At 42.6% G+C, this 21,229-nt stretch overlaps 1 protein-coding gene across 1 annotated transcript in view; it reads right to left on the reverse strand.

Annotated features, from left to right (window-relative positions):
* Positions 1-18,720: 18,720 nt before the first annotated feature.
* The window catches only part of EDAR (ectodysplasin A receptor), a 39,143-nt gene continuing 36,634 nt past the window's right edge, over positions 18,721-21,229 (reverse strand). Inside the window, exon 11 of the mRNA XM_004604041.3 lies at positions 18,721-19,043. Within this exon, the coding sequence (XP_004604098.2) occupies positions 18,721-19,043 (323 nt within the window). The remainder of the gene's footprint in view (positions 19,044-21,229) is intronic.

A 21,229-nucleotide genomic window follows, 5' to 3' on the forward strand; every position in this document is an offset into this window, starting at 1 on the left:
ATATACAATGCACTAGTTGAACTCCACAAGAAGAAAACTGTCAACCCGATCAAAAAATCGGGTGATGAAATGAACATAAACTTTCCCAAAGAAGAAATCCGAATGGCTGAGAGGCACATGAGAAAATGTTCAACATCACTAATCATCAGAGAGATGCAGATCAAAACAACAATGAGATATCATCTCACACCAAAGAGACTGGCCCACATTCCAAAATACAAAAGCAACCGGTGTTGGCGTGAATGTGGGGAGAAAGGGACCCTCCTTCACTGCTGGTGGGAATGCCGACTGGTTCAGCCCTTTTGGAAAACAATATGGACGATTCTCAAAAAGTTAGAAATTGAGCTTCCATTTGACCCAGCAATACCACTCCTGGAAATATATCCCGGACAGGCAAAAAGGTATAGTAGAGATGACATCTGCATTTCTATGTTCATTGCCGCACTGTTTGCAATAGCAACAATATGGGAAAAAATAGAGTGCCCAAAAACAGATGACTGGTTAAAGAAACTCTGGTATATCTACACAACGGAATACTACGTAGCTGTCAGAAAACATGAAGTCATGAAATTTGCATATAAGTGGATGAACATGGAAAGTATGCTGAGTGAAATGAGTCAGAAAGAAAGAGACAGACATAGAAAGATTGCACTCATATGTGGAATATAAAGTAGCTAAGAGGTACAAGTTTACAATGATGCAATTTCTGGCAGATATTTCTCTGGACTTAGTTACTAAAGTACTAAAATACAGAAATCCAAACCCGTGCAGCTGCTAGTGTGGCCTCTCGACCTCATATCTCTTCATTCTCAGCAATGGAAAACAAATTATCAAATGCTTTCTTTTCAGCAGGTCCACTTTAGGTGGGAGAACCTCCAAATCAATAATAGTGAGTTTTTTGTTGAGATATTGAATGTAATCAAAGTAAAGTGAAAGTACAGTGAAATTTACTAGTTACACATGCGGGTGGAGGCCTGGGGAGGTAGGGGGGAGGGGGGAGGTATACTGTGATTCTTGTTGGTGGAATATGTGCACTGGTGAAGGGATGGGTGTTCGAGCATTGTATAACAGAAACTTAAATCTGAAATCTTTGTAACTTTCCACATGGTGATTCAGTAAAGAATAAATTTAAATATATATAGTAATTATTTTTTAGAAAGTTCCCAATTTTATTTTATTCTTGAAATATGTTAATAAAATGAACTCCTTTGAGAGAGTCCTCTTGACTTAGAGACTTTTTCTAAGTAAATTTTAATAGTAACACTGTTAAAAGAGTTTACAACGATATGATTTGTAATTGCAAATGCTCCAAGAACAATCTACATGTAACGACCCAAAATAATTTATTCTTTTTGATACTCTACTTCAGGAAGTATTATGCAACCACTAATTATGCACTATTGATGAAAGAAGTTAAATAAAATTGTGCTTTGTAAAAAATTCATGGTATTTTATATTTATCATGAATTCAGCTCCATATAAATATTACTTTAAGAAAGGACATGTGCATAAAGCAATTGATATAGTATTTTGATTAATAATCACCTCTCACAAAAGTGAACAGCACTTGAATATTTTTTCAAGGTCAATCCTTAGAAGACAGGCATTTGGAGTCTCCAGAAGAAGAATGTTCAAAACTGATCAAGTGTGTATTATGTATCTGGAAGTTTGTATTAATGAGAAAAGAGGAGTGGAAAATTTTTTTTAATGTATTATCGTGAGGTACAGTTACAGACATACAAAATTGCGTGCTTACATTTCAGTCATACAATGATCAAATACCCATCCCTATACCAGTCCCCATTCTCCACCACCAAAGATCCCAGTATCACTCACCCTATCCCCCCACCCCCAACCCCAGCCTCTGTGGCAAGTGCTTTCCCTTTTGCTCTCTCTGTGCTTTTGGGTGTTGTGGTTTGCAATGCAGGTATTAAGTGACCATCAGTTTTGGTCAATAGTCTACTTTCATCACGCATCCCCCAGTCTGAGCAGGCTTTCCAACCATCCTTTGCTTGGTGGTTCCTTCTCTATCTGAGCTGCCTTTACCCCAGCAGTGAGGCCGGCTTCCAAGCTGTGGAGCAATCCTCCTGGTCCTTATCTCTACTATCCTTGGGTGTTAGTCTTCCATTCTGTTACTTTATATTTCACAAATGAGTGCAGTCCTTCTATGTCTGTCCCTTTCTTTCTGACTTATTTCACTTTACATGATACTCTCTATGTAGATCCACTTACATGTGAAGGTCTAGCCTTCATCTTTTCTAACAGTTGCATAGCATTTTATTGTGTAAATGTACCAAATTTCTTTAATCAGAAATCTGTTCTCGGGCACTCAGGTTTTTTCCAGATTCTGGCTATCGTAAACAGTGCTGCATTGGACATATATGTGCAGATGTCATTTCTACTACAGTTTTTTGCATCTCCGTGATATATTCCCAGGAGTGGTATTGCTGGGTCAAATGGGAGCTCAATTTCAAATTTTTTGAACGATGTCCATACTGTTTTCCAAAAGGGTTGAACCAGTCAGCATTCCCACCAGCCGTGAAGTCTCGTCCCTTTCTCCCCACATTCACACCAACACCAGTTGCTTTTTTGTCCTTTTAAATGTGTGCCACTTACTGTGGTGTGAGATGATATCTCATTATTGTTTTGATCTGCATCTCCCTGATGATTAGTGATGAAGAGCATTTTTTAAAGTTATTTATTTTATTGAATCACCATGTGGAAAGTTACAAAGTTCTCAGGCTTATGTCTCAGTTATACAATATTCAAACACCCATGCCTTCACCAGTGTCCATATTACACCACCAAAAACCCCAGTATACCTCCCACCCCCCGCTCCCTCACCCCCGCTTGCGTAACCGATAAATTTCACTTCATTTTCTCTTTACCTTGATTATATTTCATATTTCAACATAAAACTCACTAATGTTGTTGGAGTTTTCTCCCCAAAAAAAGACAGCCCTACTGCCAAGGAAGCATTTGATAATTAGTTTTCCATTGCTGAGAATGAAAAGATATGAAGTCCCGCTGTTCCAAGTACATAACTCTTTTTTTCCCTGCTTCCCATGCCACCAAGTTCGTGCATGCTAAATAGTCCTCATAATATGGCGGATGCCATGCTGCTTCTCTCCGAAAAGGGAAAAAAAAAACGAGAAAGAAGGATATTTCCCCTCTTCGGCCAGTGTGGGGCTATGGCTCAGTTCACAGTCTAGAGACATGGCTGAAAGCAGTTTCTGGGACCAAAAGTAGTCAAGTTGGCCTCCGGATCCTGGTCGATCAGCAGCAAAACGGCGGCACAAAAGTGTGGCCACACAGGTCGAATCTCAGCGTAGCGTGCGCCGGTATCGGCCCTGGCCCGAGACTGCCCAAGCGTCCCGTACATAATTTTTTTCTTTCTTTTTTTTTTCCTCCTTCACATGCCACCAAGTTTGTACCTGCTTAATAGACCTCATAATGTGGTGGACACCACGCCGCTTCTCCCCGAAAAGGGAAAAAAAACCGAGATAGAAGGATATTTCCTCTCCTTGGCTTGTGTGGGGCTATGGCTTAGTTCACAGTCTAGAGACATGGCTGCTACTTTGATTACCTTCAATATTTCAACAAAAAACTCACCATTATTATTTGGAGTTTTCCCCAAAGTCAGACCTGCTAAAAAGGAACCGTTTCACATTGCTGACAATTAAGAGATATTAGGTTTTGGATTTCTGTATAAAGTTCAGGAAAAATTCTGCCAGAAATTGCATCAGTGCAAGCTTTTACTTTTCTTTTGTGGTGCTCATAAGATGGAAAAGCCTGGAGAGAGAGAGACCCTACTTCCCTGGCACTGCATGGGGCAGTGGCTCAGTTCACAGTCTAGAGGCATTTCTGGGAGCTGCTGGTGTCCAAAGTAGTTCAGTTGGCCTCTGGGATCACGCTCGTTCAGCAGTGGAAAGTGATGAAGAGCATTTTTTCATGTGCCTTTTGGTCATTCAGATTTCTTTTTTATTTAACTAAAAAAATTTTAATTGAATCACCATGTGGAAAGTTACAAAGCTTTCAGGCTTAAGTCTCAGTTATACAATGCTCGAACACCCATCCCTTCACCAGTGCACATATTTCACCACCAAGAATCACAGTATACCGCCCCCCCACCCCCCATCCCCCCATGTCATTCAGATTTCTTCTTTGAGGAAGTTTCTGTTCATTTCATCGCCACATTTTCTAATGGGGTTGGATGTTTTCTTCTTGTAGAGTTCAACCAGAGCCTTGTATATCCTTGATATCAACCTCTTATCAGGTGGGCACTGGATGAATAACCTTTCCCATTCTGCAGATTATCTTTGTATTCTGATCACTGTTTCTTTTGAGGTACAGAGCTTCTTATTTTAAGATAGTCCCATTTGTTTATCTCTGTTTCTACTTGCTTGGTCAGTGGTGATTTGTCTTTGAAGATACCTTTAGCTTCAATATTGTGGAGGGTTTTGATGACATTTTCTTTAATGAACCTTATGGATTCTGTTGAGGTCTTTAATCCATTTTAATGTGACTTTTGTGCATGATGTTAGTTAGAGATCTGAGCCCATACTTTTGCATGTAGCTGTCCAATTTTGCCAGCACCATTTGTTAAAGAGGCTTTCTTTGCTCCACTTCACTTTTCTTGCTCCCTTATCAAAGATTAGATCATTATATATTTGAGGGTGTGTGTAACCTGTTCCATTGGTCTGAGGGGGTGTGTAACCCTGTTCCATTGGTCTGAGGCTCTGCCTTTGTTCCAATACCATGCTGTTTTAATTATTATCGCTTTATAGTAAAGTTTGAGGTTGGGGAAGGTGATGCCTCCCATCTTTCCCCCAAGAATTGCTTTAGCTATTCGTGGGCAGTTGTTGGTACGTATGATTTTCAGGAGTTTTTGAAGAATTTCATGGGTATCCTTATAAGCTTTCAGGCTTATAAACAACAGCTCAGTAACTTCATAGTGAGTTGAATCCTTCATAAGGATTCAATGTGATCCTTATAAGGATCACATTGAATGATGTGACCAAAGTTGATCACATTGAATCCTTCATAAGGATTCAATGTGATCCTTATAAGGATCACATTGAATCTGTAAAATGCTTTGGAGAGTATTGCCATTTTGACAATGTTAATTCTCCCAATCTATGAGCAGGAGATATCCCTCCATTTCCTCATGTTCACTTTTATTTTGTGAAGAAGCGTTTTGTAGTTTTCTTTGTACCTCCCTAGTTAGGTTGATTCTGAGGTACTTGATTTTCTGAGGCATGATTGTGAACGGGATTGCTTTTTTCATGTCACTTTCTTCTCTCATTATTTGCGTATAGGTAAGCCATGGACTTTTGGGTATTGATTTTATAGCCTGCGACTTAATTATCCAAGTCTATTGTTTCTAGGAACTTCTTGGTAGAGGCTTTTGGGTTCTCTAAATATAGTATAGTATCATCTGCAAGGGCTTGAGCAATAGCACAGCGGTAGGGCGTTCACCTTTCACGCGGGTGACCCATGTTCGATTCTTCTGCCCCTCTCGGAGAGCCCGGCAAGCTACTGAAAGTATCACGCCCGCACAGCAGAGCCTGGCAAGCTACCCGTGGAGTATTTGATATGCCAAAAACAGTAACAATAAGTCTCACAATGACATGTTACTGGTGCCCGCTCGAACAAATCAATGAGCAACGGGATGACAGTGATACAGTGATCATCTGCAAATAGTGAGAGCTTCATTTCTTCCTTTTCTATCTGGGTGCCCTTAATATCTTTTCCTTGTCAAATCGCTATTGCAAGTACTTTCAGTACTAAATTGAACAGAAATGGTGAGAGTGGGCATCCTTGTCTTGTCCCTGATCCAAGTGGGAAGGTCTTATTTTTTCCCCATTGAGGATAATGCTTGACATAGGCTTGTGGTAGATGGCTTTGACTATATTGAGGAAAGTTCCTTCGATACCCATTTTGGTGAGAGTTTTCATCATAAATGGGTGCTGATCTTGTTAAATGATTTGTCTGCATCTATTGATATGAGCATCTATTTATCTTTTTTTGTTGATATGATGGATTATGTTGATTTATTTTTGAATGTTAAACCATCCTTGCATCCCTGAGATAAATCCCACTAAGTTGTTGGATTCTGTTTGCTAATATTTTTTTTTTGAGAGTCCTCGCACCCGTGTTCATCAGGGATATCGGCCTGGAGGTTTTTTTTGTGTGTGTGTGTGGTGTCTCTGTTTGCTTTTGTTATTAGGGAGATATGTGCCTCCTAGGAACTGTTTGGGAGAGTCTCTATTTCTTCAATTCCCTGGAAAAACTTGAGAAGAACTGGAAATAAGTCCTCTTTAAATGTATAGAAGAATTTGCTAGTGAATCTCCATCTGGACTTGGGCTTTTATTTTGGGGAAGACTTTTGATTGCAGTTTCAATTTCCTTGATAGTAACAGGTCTATTCAGGTATTCCAAATCTTCTTGGTTCAGCCTTGGGAAATTATAGGAATCCAGGAATTTATCCATTTCTTCTAGGTTCTCCTGTTCCATGGCAAACAGACTTTCAAAGCAGTCTCTGATGATCTTTTGAATCTCTTTGGTTTATGTTGTGATGTCCCCCCCTTTCATTTCTGATTTGATTTATTAGGGTTCTCTCTCTCTCTCTGTAGGTTTTGCTAGTGGTTTATCAATCTAGTTATTTTATCAGAGAATTGGCTTCACTGATCTTCGAATTATTTTTTGGGTTTTCATGTTGTTAATTTCTGCTCTAAGTTTTATTATTACTTCCCTTCTGCTTAGGTTGGGCTCCTTTTGTTGATCATTTTCCAAGATCTTAAGCTGTCAGGTAAGGTTACGTCTGTGGGCTTGCTCTTCCTTCCTGAGAAATGCTTGCAGAGCTATAAACTTTCCCCTTAACATGGCTTTAATTGCGTCCCACAGGTTCTGGTAGCTTGTGTCTTCATTCTCATTTGTTTCCAGGTATCTTTTGCTTTCTTCCTTGATTTCCTTTCTGATCCACTCGTTGTTCAACATTCACTGTCACTGTCATCCCATTGCTCATTGATTTGTTCGAGTGGGCACCAGTAACGTCTCTCATTGAGAGACTTATTGTTACTGTTTTTGGCATATCCAATATGCACGGGTAACTTGCTAGGCTCTGCCGTGCGGGCTTGATACTCTCAGTAGTTTGCCGGGCTATCCGAGAGGGGCAGAGGAATTGAACTCGGGTCGGCCGCATGAAAGGCGACCGCCCAACCGCTGTTTAATTTCCAGGTGTTTGATTCGGTTCTCCGAGTCTGTGTGTGATTAACTTTTATCTTCAGTACATTGTGGTCTGAAAAGATAGTTGAAATAATTTCTATCTTCCTGATTCTATTGAGGTATGTTTTGTGACCGAGCACACGGTCTATTTTGGAAAATGTTTTGTGTACACTGGAAAAAATGTGCATTCTCTTTTTGGGGGATGTAAAGCCCTGTATAGATCTGTTAGCCCTCTCTTATCTCTTCCTTCAAAGCTAGTGTTCCCTTTCTGAGTTTTAATCTTGTTAATCTATCCCGAGGTGATAAGGTGGTGTTGAAGTCTCCAACTACTATTGCCTTGTTAGCAAGGCCCTTGTTAGAATCTGTTTGCAGTTGTTTTAAGTATTTAGCTGGTCCCTAATTGAGTGTGTATATGTTGAGGAGTGTGATTTCTTCCTGCTGTACATATCCCTTGATTATTAAAAAATGGCCTTCGCTGTTCCTTCTAATCTTTCCCAACCTGAAATCAATGTTGTCAGATACTAGTATGGCCACTCCAGCTTTTTTGAGGGAGTTGTTTTCTTGCAGGATTGTTTCCATCCTTTGACTTTGAATCAGTGTTTGCTCTGACTGTTCAGATATGTTTCGTCTAGGCAGCAGAATGTTGGGTTTAGTGTCCAAATCCATTTTGCTACTCTGTGTCTCGTAATCGGTGCATTTAGGACTTTGACATTGAGAGAGATTATTGTCATGGGGTTTTGTGCCATCTTTATGTAGAGGTTTGTTTTGCTTGTAGGGTTTTTTCTTGTCTTACAGTAGCCCCTTTAGTCCTTCTTTTAAGTTTAGTTTTGGGTCTATGAAGTTACTGAGCTGTTGTTTATCCATGAAATAGTGTATCGTTCCTTCGAGTTTGTGTGGGAGTTTATCTGGATAAAGCATTCTTGGTGAGGTATTCATTCATTTCATTGAATTTTTTTCACTCTATCCCACCATTGTCTTCAGGCTTGAAGGGTTTCCTCTCATAAGCCTCCTGTAAATCTTTGTGTGTGATTTCCTTCTTTGACCTTGTTGCTTGCAGTATTGTGTCATCCGTGGCATCCATCATTCTGATTATGATATGTCTTGGAGTCTTTTCATTAGGGTCTCTCTTAGCTGGCACCCTTCAGGCTCCTTGGATCTGGATGCCTGCATTATCCAGCTCTGGGAACTTCTCAGCAACGATATCCTTAACTGTGGCTTTTTCACTGGGGTTGCCTCCCTGTCCTTCTGGTACTCCAATGATCCTTATGTTGTTCCTCTGGATTCATCCCCTTGTCTCTGATTCGCCTTATAGCTATTTTGAAGTCTTTCCCCATTGTTTGTTGTTGCCTGTAAGCTTTCTGCAGCTCATCTCCAAGTTCACTGATTCTATCTTCAGCTGTAGGCATTATACTGTTAAGGGCACCCACTGAGTTTTTTATTCCATCTACCGAATCTTTTATTATTGACACTTCTGTTTGTAGCTTTCTTATTTCTGCTCTCATTTATTCCTGTGTTTTGTTGACTTTCCATTACACTGTTTCTTTCATGTCCTTCTTTAATTTACTGGATTCCTGTTCCACCGTTTCTTTGAGTTCATTGAACATCTTCAACATTTCATTTCTAAACTCTTTATCAGAGAGATCGTATTTGTGGGTAACCCCCGTTGAGGCTTCTGGACTCTTTTCTTCATCCTCTCCTTGTGGTGGGGATTTGCACTGTTTCTTCATGTTGTTGTGGTAGTATGGGGGTAGGACCTTCCAGTTCACTATCAGTATTCCCCTCTTGCTGAGAGAGAGCAAGCCAGTGGTGCTGGAGGGGTGATGCCGGGGACAGGATGTAGGTCCAGGAATGCTGGGAGGTTTTCAGGTCTGAGTGGTGTGCTAGGGCACAGGCATGGGGGTGGGGCACTGGCCTTGGATCACACACCTGAGAGAGAGAGTGAGCCGGAGGCACTCGAGGGTCAGCACTGAGGGCAGGATGTAGGTGCCAGGATGCTGGGAGGGTTTGGGTCCAAGTGGCGGGCTGGGGCGCAGGCCAAGGAGTGGAAATTAAATAAGTTAAGTTAAGGCACTTTCCTTCCATGTGGTTCAATAATAGATCTGCATGTTCTAAAAGGTTTACTCTATCCAAATTTTTCTTTCTTACCTATTTTCTGAGGATAAGACCTACAATACTCCAATAGAAAAGGTTAGAGATTTAAAATTAAGTAGAATTACAAAGGTTTGGGATCATGATCAAGAACTTCTTAGAACACAAAGAATTTATGTTATTCAAAAAGAAATTTAATGAGTAAAAGTGGTGAATGTATCAAACTCAGATGGACAGTTGAACTACTCTCCAGCCTTTGATTTATCTTTACAAAAAGAGATAGCTGGATCCATAGGTCAGTGTCTCAAGTAAAATTGAGGTGACAGGATGGCTGGTGAGTCAGGGCATAGAAAGGGATGTCCAGGTTTTCTCTTCTCTCATTGTGTGATCTTCTCTTTCCTGTCAAGAATGATTTCATACCACATCTATATCTGCTTAATTTGTTTTGAGGAGGTATACCTAGAGGTTCTCAGGGACCTGGCAGTGCTCTTGTACAAAACCATGCAGTATTGAGAATTAAATCAGAGTCTTCCTCATGCAAAGCATATGCTCCAGCCCTTTGAGTTAACTCCGTTGGGTCTCTTTCACGCCACATCTGAAGAAGGAATTACACTGGAGCTGAGGAGACAGCTTAATTAGTAGAACTCTGACCTAGCATATGTGAGGTTCTGAATTTGATTCTTAGCACCTCAAAGTGCTTGAGCACCACCAGTCTGAACTGTCATAGAAGGCCAGCGGAGCACTGTCGGAATGTCCCTGCCACCCCAGCACTTTGCGCATGTATATTTATATATACATATATATACACACACATATATAGCAAAGTGGATATATATATGTATGTACCATAAGCTTTATTTTTATTGGAATCATCTCTTTCCTGTGAGTTGCTGTTACCAGTAACACATGGAAGTATAATTGTACAATTATTCTTCTGCCTTTTTAATTTGACATTAAATAAAGAATTGGCCACACAGTCAATTCCCTTAGAGAAATGCCTCTGTGAGGGTCAGAATATTCACTTAAGAACTTGACAGTGGTTACATTTCGTTTACTTTTTTCCCCTTTCATCTTGAATACCATGAGGTACACAGTTACAGAGTGTTTATTATTGGGTTTCAGTCATACAGTGTTCCAACACCCATCCCTCCACAAGTGTACATTTCCACAACCAATACCAGTGTCCCCAGCTTCTCTCCTGCCACCTCCCTCCCCCATCCAGCCTGTTCCCATGGCAAATGTTGGAACAGGATGGATTAAGTTAAAACCTGTGCAAGGAGTTAAGTTTGGCTTTTAGTCCTGAGACCCGTCACACTGAGTCACAGACCTGAGTCACACTGCTGAAAATAAACTCTGGTTCAAAGAAAAGCAAAACAAGAGAGGCAAAAGCAAAGACTGTAAGTGTGTTTATTGAGCTTTTTCTGAATAAAGTCCTTCAGTCATCTTTACCTTGAATCTAGAAGTTGTAATACAGTCTTTTAGTTGTTCATTTGCTCACTAAACTAAATTTGAAGGCATTCTGTTTTATCTGTATTACATACTAAAGCTTGAATTGAAAAATAATTGGAAGATGTTTGTTTTGCTCTCAGACATGTTTAAGGAAAATCTTTGTTCAAGTCAGGTGCACATGTCCATCATGTGTAAAACTCTGAATCTGATCCCTGACACCACATGACCTCTGGAACACTGACTAAGCATAATCCTGGGACTTCCCAGCACTGCTGGTTTGGACCCTATAAAATAAAGGGACTTTCAATGTAAATGATGTGATGGTTGCTAGGTTTTCCTGGCTCATAAAAATGGTTCATTATTGGAAACTGTCCCCAAGGGCTGGGGGAGCGGACAGTTGGGATAGAGAAGGGACCATTCTGACAATGATGGTTGGAGGGATGCTCCGAATGGGAGATGTGTGCTGACAGTGGGCAAAGAACCAAACATGATGGACTCTCGGTATCTGTATTGCAAACCATAATGCCCAAAGGAAGAGGGAGGGAGAGAGAGAGAGAGAGAGAGAGAGAGAGAGAGAGAGAGAGAGAGAGAGAGAGACAGACAGACAGACAGACAGACAGACAGACAGACAGAGAGGAGGGGGGTTAGGGTTGGGGGCAGAGGGTGTCAGGAGGGATGATACGGGGAATACCGGTGATGGGAAATGTATACTGGTGGAGAGATGGGTGTTGGAACATTGTATGACTGAAACCAGATCACGAAAGCTTTGTAACGGTATATCTCACAGTGATTAAACAATAAAAAATTAATAATAACAACAAAAACCACTCCAATACATATGAGAAGTAGTAGGTCTTTTACCTTTGTATTGCAAAATGAAAAAAATGTATTTGAAGGACCCCAGTGCAACAAGATCTAGCTTAGACGTTGGCGCTACTCAAAACTTCTAAAGCTATCCTTCATGGGCCAGAGAGATAGCACAGGGGTTAGAGCACTTTCCTTAATGTGGAAGACTTTGGTTTGATTCCTGGCACTGCCAGGAGTAATCTCTGAGCATAGAATCAATACTCCCTGAGCACCGGTAGATGTAGCCCCCAAACAAACAAACAAACAAGCCCTACGTTAGAACCCAATCGCACAGCCATGCTCAAGGCTGCTCTCCACAGGCTCTGACGAGCCTCACCTATGAGGGAACCTGCAGAAAAACCCAGGTATGCAGGACCTGTGACTGAGATCTCCAAGCTTGCTTGATAGGGGACTGGGTCTCCTCCCTCCCAGCTCATCAGTTTTCCAGTAGCTTGGAAGTCACAGCCACAAACTGCCCCCGGCATCATGTAATCTCATCAACAGCCAAGATCCAGAGACTATAAACTAAAGCTCCTGCAAGAGAGTGACACAGAACATCCTGGAGCGACCTCATACTCTAGCCCACTGATATACCAAGAGTAACACACATTTGTTTGGGTTTAGCATGCATGCTTGTAATCTCTTCTACAAGGGCTTAAATGGCTCCAGGAGGAAATACAACAATCATCACCCACTTTCCTCTTATGGTGGTGGGAAGGTGCATGGTGGTGGGGTTGGTGTTTGAATATTATCTCTAATGAACTATTGTGGGCAACGATATAAAAATAAAATAAAATTAAAAAATAAAACCCTATCCTTCTTAACAAAGTTAAATAGAAATTCAAAAAACCAAAAAAAAGACTGGATTGCTAGGAAGGGCAGGGCATAAGGCACTTGCTTTGTACATGAATGACCCTGTTCAATCTCCAGCACCATATATGGCTGCCTGAGCACCACCGAGAATGATATCTGAGCACAGTAAGTTGTAAGCTCTGAACATGGCTCAGTGTGGCCACAAAGAAAAAACCAAATTAACAAAAAGAGATGTCCCCTCCCCAGAAAACCTAGTGTCTGAGCCAAGCCCTGACTAGAAATACTCTCCAATCTAAGCTGGTGGCTAATGTGGTTTTGGAGGGTTGGCTCAGACAGAGTCTGCTGGGCTGCTGCATGGAGGAGGCCCGGCTGGTGTGTCTCAGAGGCCGGGGCAGGAGGGTCTTATTGCTGGACATCTCCAGACCTGCATTGTTGTCCTTTGGTTTATGGTCTTCAGTGGAGAATTTACCAGTGATTTTTTTCCCCCTAACATTTAAACTTTTTTTTTTTTGGTCACACTGATAAGTACTCAGGGGCTACTTCCAGCTCAGTGCTCCTAGTGATAGTTGGGAGACTGTGCTATGCTGAGGATTAAATCTGGGTCTCCTGAATGCACTGTGACCCGTAGGTAGAGCTATCTGTCCAGCCTATTTTTAGTTTTAGATTTTATCATGTAAAAAACTTGACTGTTGAAGAGTATGCTGATTATTCATTTGCCAGTGTAAATTGCTGCATTCCACAATCATTTACACACTATTATGGTCAATAGAACAATGGCTCCTGAATGGCTTTACATGGTACCCACTCTTGGAGGAGATTGGTAAATTAAGAATTCTAAAATTATTATCTTGGATTATCTTTGAGGGTCTATCCAAGAGGAAGAGTGAAGCAGATTAGGAGTGAGAGTAGAGGCAGTGACAGTGGAGAAAGAGGTGAAGCCTGGAATTTCCAGCCGGAGGTGAAAGGACCAAGACACACACAAAAGCCCAACAAGTCAGAACAGGCTCTCTTCCACAATCCAGCTGGACTTGATTTTGGAACATCTGACCTCTAGAATTATTGTTGTTTTTTTTGCTTTTTGGGTCACACCCAGCGATGTACAGGGGTTACTCCTGGCTCTGCACTCAGGAATTACTGTTGGCAGTGCTCGGGGGAACCATATGGGATGCTGGGAATCAAACCTGGGTTGGCTGCATGCAAGGCAAACACACTACTCGCTGTGCTATCGCTCCAGTCCCTAGAATTATTAAGTTCTTAAGTTGTGTTTCCTTAAGTCATAGGTTTGGGGTCATTATTTTTCCAGTTGTCACCAGAAGCAAATGGTCCCCTGGTATCAATTGTTCTGCCTTTCACTATTGAATTCTGCAGCCCTTCCTCCTGTTAGATTGGGCTCTGTTTCCGTTTTTGACTCCGGGTTGGTGTGTGGGGCTTATGATAAAGTATTAAGCTTTTCTCCCACACGAAGCAGAGTTAAGCACTTTGAATGGAAGGGGTGCATGCATCTGGGCAAACTGAGTCCTTGGTTTAGGCATAACAGAGGGATCTTGAGAATGGGACTCAGGAAACAGCAAGACCTTGAGTACTTGTGCACAGAGCTGGCGTTGCCTGGTTTCCCCAGGAGAGAACTCTTCTCAGGCTGGAGACATAGCACAGGGTGTAGGTGCTTACCTTGCATGTGCCCGCCGAGGTTTGATCCCCAACAGCCTTGTCAAGAGTAATCCCTGAGCACCCTTGGGTGTGGTCATCAAACCACAAACAATAAAACAATCTTCCTTGGGTTGGTACTTGAGAGAATAGGAAATGCAGAAGTACAGTTAGCTAAGAGGTGCTGCCCTGCTAGAAGCTGCCCCTGGTCAGAGTCACAGAGCCGAGCCCTTAGAACCCAGCAGGGTGTCAGAGGTTGCTCCTGGCCCAAATCTGAGAGAGCACAGAGTTGAGGCAGCCCTGAGGGACACAGGCTGCCTCTCCTCCCCAGATTAGAGTTTAGAGAGCCCTGGGGACATAGGCTTCCCCTCCCCCCAGACTCAGAGTTGAGGGAGCCCTGGGGACATAGGCTGCCCCTCCCCCCAGACTCAGAGTTGAGGGCCCTGAGGGACATAGGCTGCCCCTCTCCCAGACTCAGAGCTGAGGGAGCCCTGGGGACATAGGCTGCCCCTCCCCCCAGACTCAGAGCTGAGGGTCCTGAGGGACATAGGCTTCCCCTCCCCCAGACTCAGAGCTGAGGGAGCCCTGGGGACATAGGCTGCCCCTCCCCCCAGACTCAGAGCTGAGGGTCCTGAGGGACATAGGCTTCCCCTCCCCCAGACTCAGAGCTGAGGGAGCCCTGGGGACATAGGCTGCCCCTCCCCCCAGACTCAGAGCTGAGGGAGCCCTGGGGACATAGGCTGCCCCTCCCCCCAGACTCAGAGCTGAGGGCCCTGAGGGACATAGGCTGCCCCTCCCCCCAGACTCAGAGCTGAGGGCCCTGAGGGACATAGGCTGCCCCTCCCCCCAGACTCAGAGCTGAGGGCCCTGAGGGACATAGGCTGCCCCTCCCCCCAGACTCAGAGCTGAGGGAGCCCTGGGGACATAGGCTGCCCCTCCCCCCAGACTCAGAGCTGAGGGAGCCCTGGGGACATAGGCTGCCCCTCCCCCCAGACTCAGAGCTGAGGGAGCCCTGGGGACATAGGCTGCCCCTCCCCCCAGACTCAGAGCTGAGGGCCCTGAGGGACATAGGCTGCCCCTCCCCCCAGACTCAGAGCTGAGGGCCCTGAGGGACATAGGCTGCCCCTCCCCCAGACTCAGAGCTGAGGGCCCTGAGGGACATAGGCTGCCCCTCCCCCCAGACTCAGAGCTGAGGGCCCTGAGGGACATAGGCTGCCCCTCCCCCCAGACTCAGAGCTGAGGGAGCCCTGGGGTCATAGGCTGCCCCTCCCCCCAGACTCAGAGCTGAGGGAGCCCTGGGGTCATAGGCTGCCCCTCCCCCCAGACTCAGAGCTGAGGGAGCCCTGGGGACATAGGCTGGGAGCAAGGAAGTAGAACTGTACAGGGAGCTGCAGAGGCCACTGCTAGCTAAGGGATGCCTGCTGAGGGAGATCCTGACAGTCTGAGGGCGGAGGAAAAGGCGGAAGAGCCTATAAAGTATGTGGAATCTACTTGGGCTGACCTATCGTAGCCTGTCTCAACTCCAGGTCCCAGAGACTCCCAGGAAGGTGTTCTATAAGTGGCGAATGAAGGGCAGAACCCACAGACCCACAACATGGTCCCCACGATCTGGGGGCTATAAAACTTGGTCATGTGGCTTACTTTGACCAGTAGAATGCACTGGTCAAAGAAGCAATGATGCCTGGAGTCTAGGCCTAAATGGTTTGTGTCTTCTTTTCCTCTTCAGTTGTTGCCATGATAAACATGTTCCTATACAAGATGATTGAAGAGACAAGGAGCAGAGCTGCCCTGCCTGTCAAAGCAGACAGAGCCCCCAGCTGAGACCGCCAAACTAGCCTCTGTCAGCTAGGGCCCTGATTGGCTCTGAGCTGCAATTTAGAACCTGGTGTTGCTTCAAGTCCTTGAAGTTTGAAACAGAAGTTTTTACGTAGAAATAGCTAAGTGGAGTAAAGTCTTGTAAGCTAACTTGTCCACGTGGAGAGCAGTGTAGTGATTGCCTCATGAGCTCATTGTGCCTTGTTGCTGCAGAGAGTGTGGTGGGTGCCCTATGTTTCAGGCAATCCTATAGTCTTATCAAACACAGTGAACATAGAAAGGGAGCAGTCAGAACCTTCTCAGCCCTCTGCCTCCTGCTCCCACACCCACACACAGAGAGTTCACATTGTAGCGGTCTATAGATTTTTTATTCATTGAAAATATAACATGTAATAAATTATATATACAGAATTAAACTAAAGTATTTAAAATTAGGACTTCATCAATTAAGGATCACAGCTATATAGCCTGGGAATTTTATATTGCATCTAAGTGTTGCAAAACAATGATTCTTTCTATACAGAGTTAAAGGTTGAGTCCCAGCTTTGGTCAGTGTTAATCATTATGTTGTTATTGAATTCCTTACTGTAAAGCTAAAGTTCATCAGATAAAATCCTTTCTGAGACTTTCTTCTAAACAATTAAATGGTAAAGGAACATGTCACCTTGGAAGGTCTTTCTATACATAGCAGGGAGACAGCCCCGGTGTGAAGCTGGCTTGACTCTGGCCTCAGAATTCTACGAGTGTGAGCTGAGATGCACTCCTGGGGCACAAGGCAGCCACACTGACTCCTTCATTGAAAATGTTGTTTTAAAAAACTGCAGAGTTGCTCCCTGCACGTGACATTTCTAGCCTAATTTAGGGGGACTCAAAATCATTATCACAAAACAGGGGAAAGGAGCACTGTAGGATTTCAAAGAGAAATTTAAAGGATAATTAAGCTTTGCTGTGGAAGATTTAGTTTTCCAGATATACCAAATAGGCTCTGAAAAACAGCAGCAGTTGATGAAATTAAATATTCAGGACCTAATTATGATCCTATCACAGTATGTTCTACATTCATTGGTGGGAAATTGCTTGTTGACTTTAAACATATGACTGATTTTATCCCTCAAAGCATATGCCCTGCCATGCAGCTTGTAATTTTGAAAGCATCATTTTTTAAGTCAAAGGCTGGTTTTAATTTAGCAATCATCACAGTAAGACCTGTCATTAGGAAGCTCAGCATGAACTCTCAATTACCCCCTGCTGTGATCACTACCCCAGCTCAAGGCAATTGCAGGTGTGGTAAGAGAATTTGCCAAGCACAACGCCATTTATTAACTTTATCTCTAAACATATGCCAAACAGTTGCAGTTACTGTGAAACCCCCAAATATGACATTTTATGTTTTATTCCACTTTATTTGATGACTCACACTGTCTTCACTTCATGGAGGGACTTGAAGGCCTGGTTTTCCCTCTAGAACCTCAACCTTACTTTTCCTGATTCTAAAACCATAAACATCTTATTTTCAGAAGACTGGGGAAAAAGGAAAAGATGGCTCAAGTAGGCACAAAAAGAAAGAAGCTCCTGGGCCTCTGCTCTGCTGTCCCTACCTAGTTCTCCAGGACCTCATGCTCTGATGGCTCAGAAGCTCCCAATCACGAGGTTCATTCATGTCTCAGATACCCTTGACTTCTAGTCATCATTTACCTTTATAAGCAGAGTTGGCCACTCATTTTTATTTGGAACAAAAACATAGCCTGATTCATAATGTAAATGATTTATGTTCCTGAGCATTGCTGTCCCCAAAGGATCAAATCTGATTAAGGATGAGCATGGAAGGCAAGTCACATGTAACAAAACCCCACTGAGTTCCCTGCCTTAGCACACATCAGGAAAGGACTTCTCCACAGTCTCCTGGATACACAGTGTGTGTCAGTGACACGAAACAGGCTGCAGAGGCAGCTCCTTCATTAATAACTGGAAGGGCATTAGGAATAAGAAAGACCTCAAGAATAAGGAATGTCATCCTAGTGAAATCACTGAGGATATTAGCAGATTCGTACTGACCCTGCAGCAATTCATAGACATCTACAGTTTGTAGCCTTTTTTACCTTTTATTTATTTATTTATTTATTTATTTGTTTGTTTGTTTATTTATTTATTTTTGGGTCACACCTGGAGATGCTCAGGGTCTACCCCTGGCTCTGCACTCAGGAATTACTCCTGGTGGTGCTCAGGGGACCATATGGGAGGCTGGGGATCCAGCCCAGGTCGGCTACATGCAAAGCAAACACCCTGCATGCTGTATAATCACTCTGGGCTCTTTGCAGCCTTTTTGAAAACCAACGTCCAAGCTGCTCTCTTCATGAGGATGCCCTTCTTCCCCGTGCCAGTGGCAAGGCATCCCCGCTTTTAGAATTTTTTTATATTCTCTTACTACCCATTCCCTCTTTCAGATTGTTAGATATATTCTACATGTGACTTATAGACACACCTCCCATCCCTCACTGGGTTTCAAACACCCAAGAAGACAGGCTCTTCACCTGTCATCTACATACTGCTTGGTTCATTTGAGAGTTCAGCAAGGTCTCTCTCAAATGAGTACTTGTTGGATTGACTGGCTTCTTCCTGGTGAGAAACAGATGGGTAGTTGGGAATATTCCAGTTTATCTCTCTTTAGCCTTGTATCCTTTTGTTCCTTGAAGTCATAAGACGCATACCCCAAGACATAGCGAAACTGGCTATGCTTCTCCACGATGATCAGGGTTCTGTTGGTATACTCATAGCTCCAAACCTTTCCAGGTTCACTTCTCAGTGCATTCTAGGGAGACCAGTTCCTAGGCATGCTCCTCAGGAAGTGGTGGGTGGTGGGGAGGCAGGTGGCCCAGCACCCACCCACTCCAATATATCTGCACACAAGGACTCCACAGCATCCAGCCGCTCAATTTGCACCAGTTTTGTGAGCAGTTCTGGAATGCTGTAGCCAGCTGTGCTAATACGGTCAAAGAGCTGCATGCCATCGGTCATGCCCCCAATCTCATCCCTCTTAAGTCCAAAACTCTCAGCAAGGTGGCGCCATGTTTTCACAATGGCCTTCTCAGAGTTGTATGTGGAACTGAGCATTCGGCTTGTCTTCTCCAAGCAGTCGAATGGCAGCTCTGTGGGGCTTAGGCCTGTAGAAATAAAAGGCTACAATCAAATGTGAATGGAACTCTGCAGAAATTCGATGTCATTAAGGTACTCACAAAGATCAACAGCAGTAGCAATGACAAAATCCAAAACCCAATCAAAAATGGGGATAGGAAATGAATACATACTTCTCTGAAGAAGAAGACAGATGACTGACCAATAGACTATGAAAAAGCACTCATCAATGCTTCTTATCAGGGAAATGCAAACAAAGACAACAATGAGATATCTCACACCAATGAGAATGGCACTTTTTTCTTTTTTTAACCACCAACAACAAAAATCTGGGAATGATCTGTGTTGGTGGGAATGTGTTGGAAAAGAAACTCTCATCCACCGCTGGTGACATTGTGTCTGGTTCAACAACTGTAGAAAACAGTATGGATATTTCTCAGAAAAGTAGCAATACAGTTGCCTTACAACAGCAATTTCACTTCTTGGTATCTTCTTCACAAAAACATTCTTTAAGAGGACATATGTACACCATTATTCACTATAGCACTTAGTATAATGCATGGATGTGGAATCAACCCAGTGTTCAGTGTCAGGTGAGTGGATAATAAAGCTATATATATGTATATATATGAATATTATGCAACTTCTTGGAATTATGGAATTAAGCAATATGCTGCTACTTGGATGAAACTGGAAGGTATCATGTTAAATGAAATAAGAAGAAAGACAAATATCAAATGACCTCACTTATCTGTGATGTATAGAATAACAGGATAAGGATATACATGATATCAAAATGGAGATGCCTTATTTTAGAAATAGAAGGACAGGAAGGAAAGAAATCAAGGAGGGGTAAGAAGCATATGGGAGATAACAGGGGCAAGGGCTAGTGGCCTTATGCACATCAGTTATGTAGAGGTGAGTATATGCATGTATCTAAGCCACATTGTAAGAGAACCTAACTACAGTAAACAAACTAAAAGATGTGCCAGTTAAGGATGCAGGCTGGGAGGTGAGAGGGAATTGGGGCAATTGGTAGGAGGAATTTGACACTGTTGTTGGGAATGGTGTTGGAACATTGTATGCTTGACACTCTATTATAAACAGCTAGAAATCTTGGAAAGTTTTTTTTTTAAAAAAAGAAAGATATGGTACCAAAGTGATAGTACAGCTGGCACTTGCCTTACACATAGCACATAGCCAACCTAGGCTGAATTCCTGGCACCACATAAGGCCTTCTGAGGCCTACCAGAAGTGATCCTTGGAGTGCAGACTCAGGAGTAAGCCCTGAACACCGTTGGGTGTGGTCCAAAAATACAAAACAACCAAAATAAAAAAAAAAACAACCCCCCAAAACCCAAAATCCCCAAGCAAACCCCAAACACCCCACTTTTGTGAAATCAAAACACCTTACAAAATAACACCTATTCTTCACTTAAACCTTGGAACCCACTGCTATTTTCTTTTCTGAAGTTTTGTGCTTTTTAATAGAAAATAAATGCAATACTATAGAGTATAAAATAAATACTTCCTTGTGATAAATCTCACTTGATGATTCATTTGATATATTACTGATTTTTGTTCACCTAGATTTTGTTGTGAAGTTTTACATCAATCATCATTGAGGATGTTGGTCTGTGACTTACCTTTTCAATGTTATTTTTGTTCTATTTTGACATTGGGATAATGTTTCTTTCATCAAAGCTGTTAGGAAGAATTTACACACACACACACACACACACATATATATATATATATATATATACATATATATATGTATATATATATGTAATAGCACAGCCTTGCACATGGCCGACCTGGGTTCGATTCCTCCATCTCTCTCGGAGAGCCCAGTAAGTAAGCTACTGAGACTTTCCCACCCACACGGCAGAGTCTGGCAAGGTACCCGTGGTGTATTCAATATACCAAAAACAGTAACAACACTCACAATGGAGATGTTACTGGTGCCTGCTCAAGCAAATCAATGAACAATGGGACTTTAGTGCTTTAGTGTTTTATATATATATATATATATATACATATATATATATATATATATATATATATATATATAGTTTGTAGAGCTTCAGAGTTACTTGCAGTAAGCTTTCTTTAAAGTACAACTCACTAGGGAATCCATCTGGACCAAGGTCTTTTTTCTTGGGGAGCTTTAAAATTAGTGTTTCAATTTGCTTCTTAAATTTCTTGTTTCCAT

Source organism: Sorex araneus, chromosome 1 (genome assembly GCF_027595985.1).
Source record: "Sorex araneus isolate mSorAra2 chromosome 1, mSorAra2.pri, whole genome shotgun sequence".
Classification (NCBI taxonomy): domain Eukaryota; kingdom Metazoa; phylum Chordata; class Mammalia; order Eulipotyphla; family Soricidae; genus Sorex; species Sorex araneus.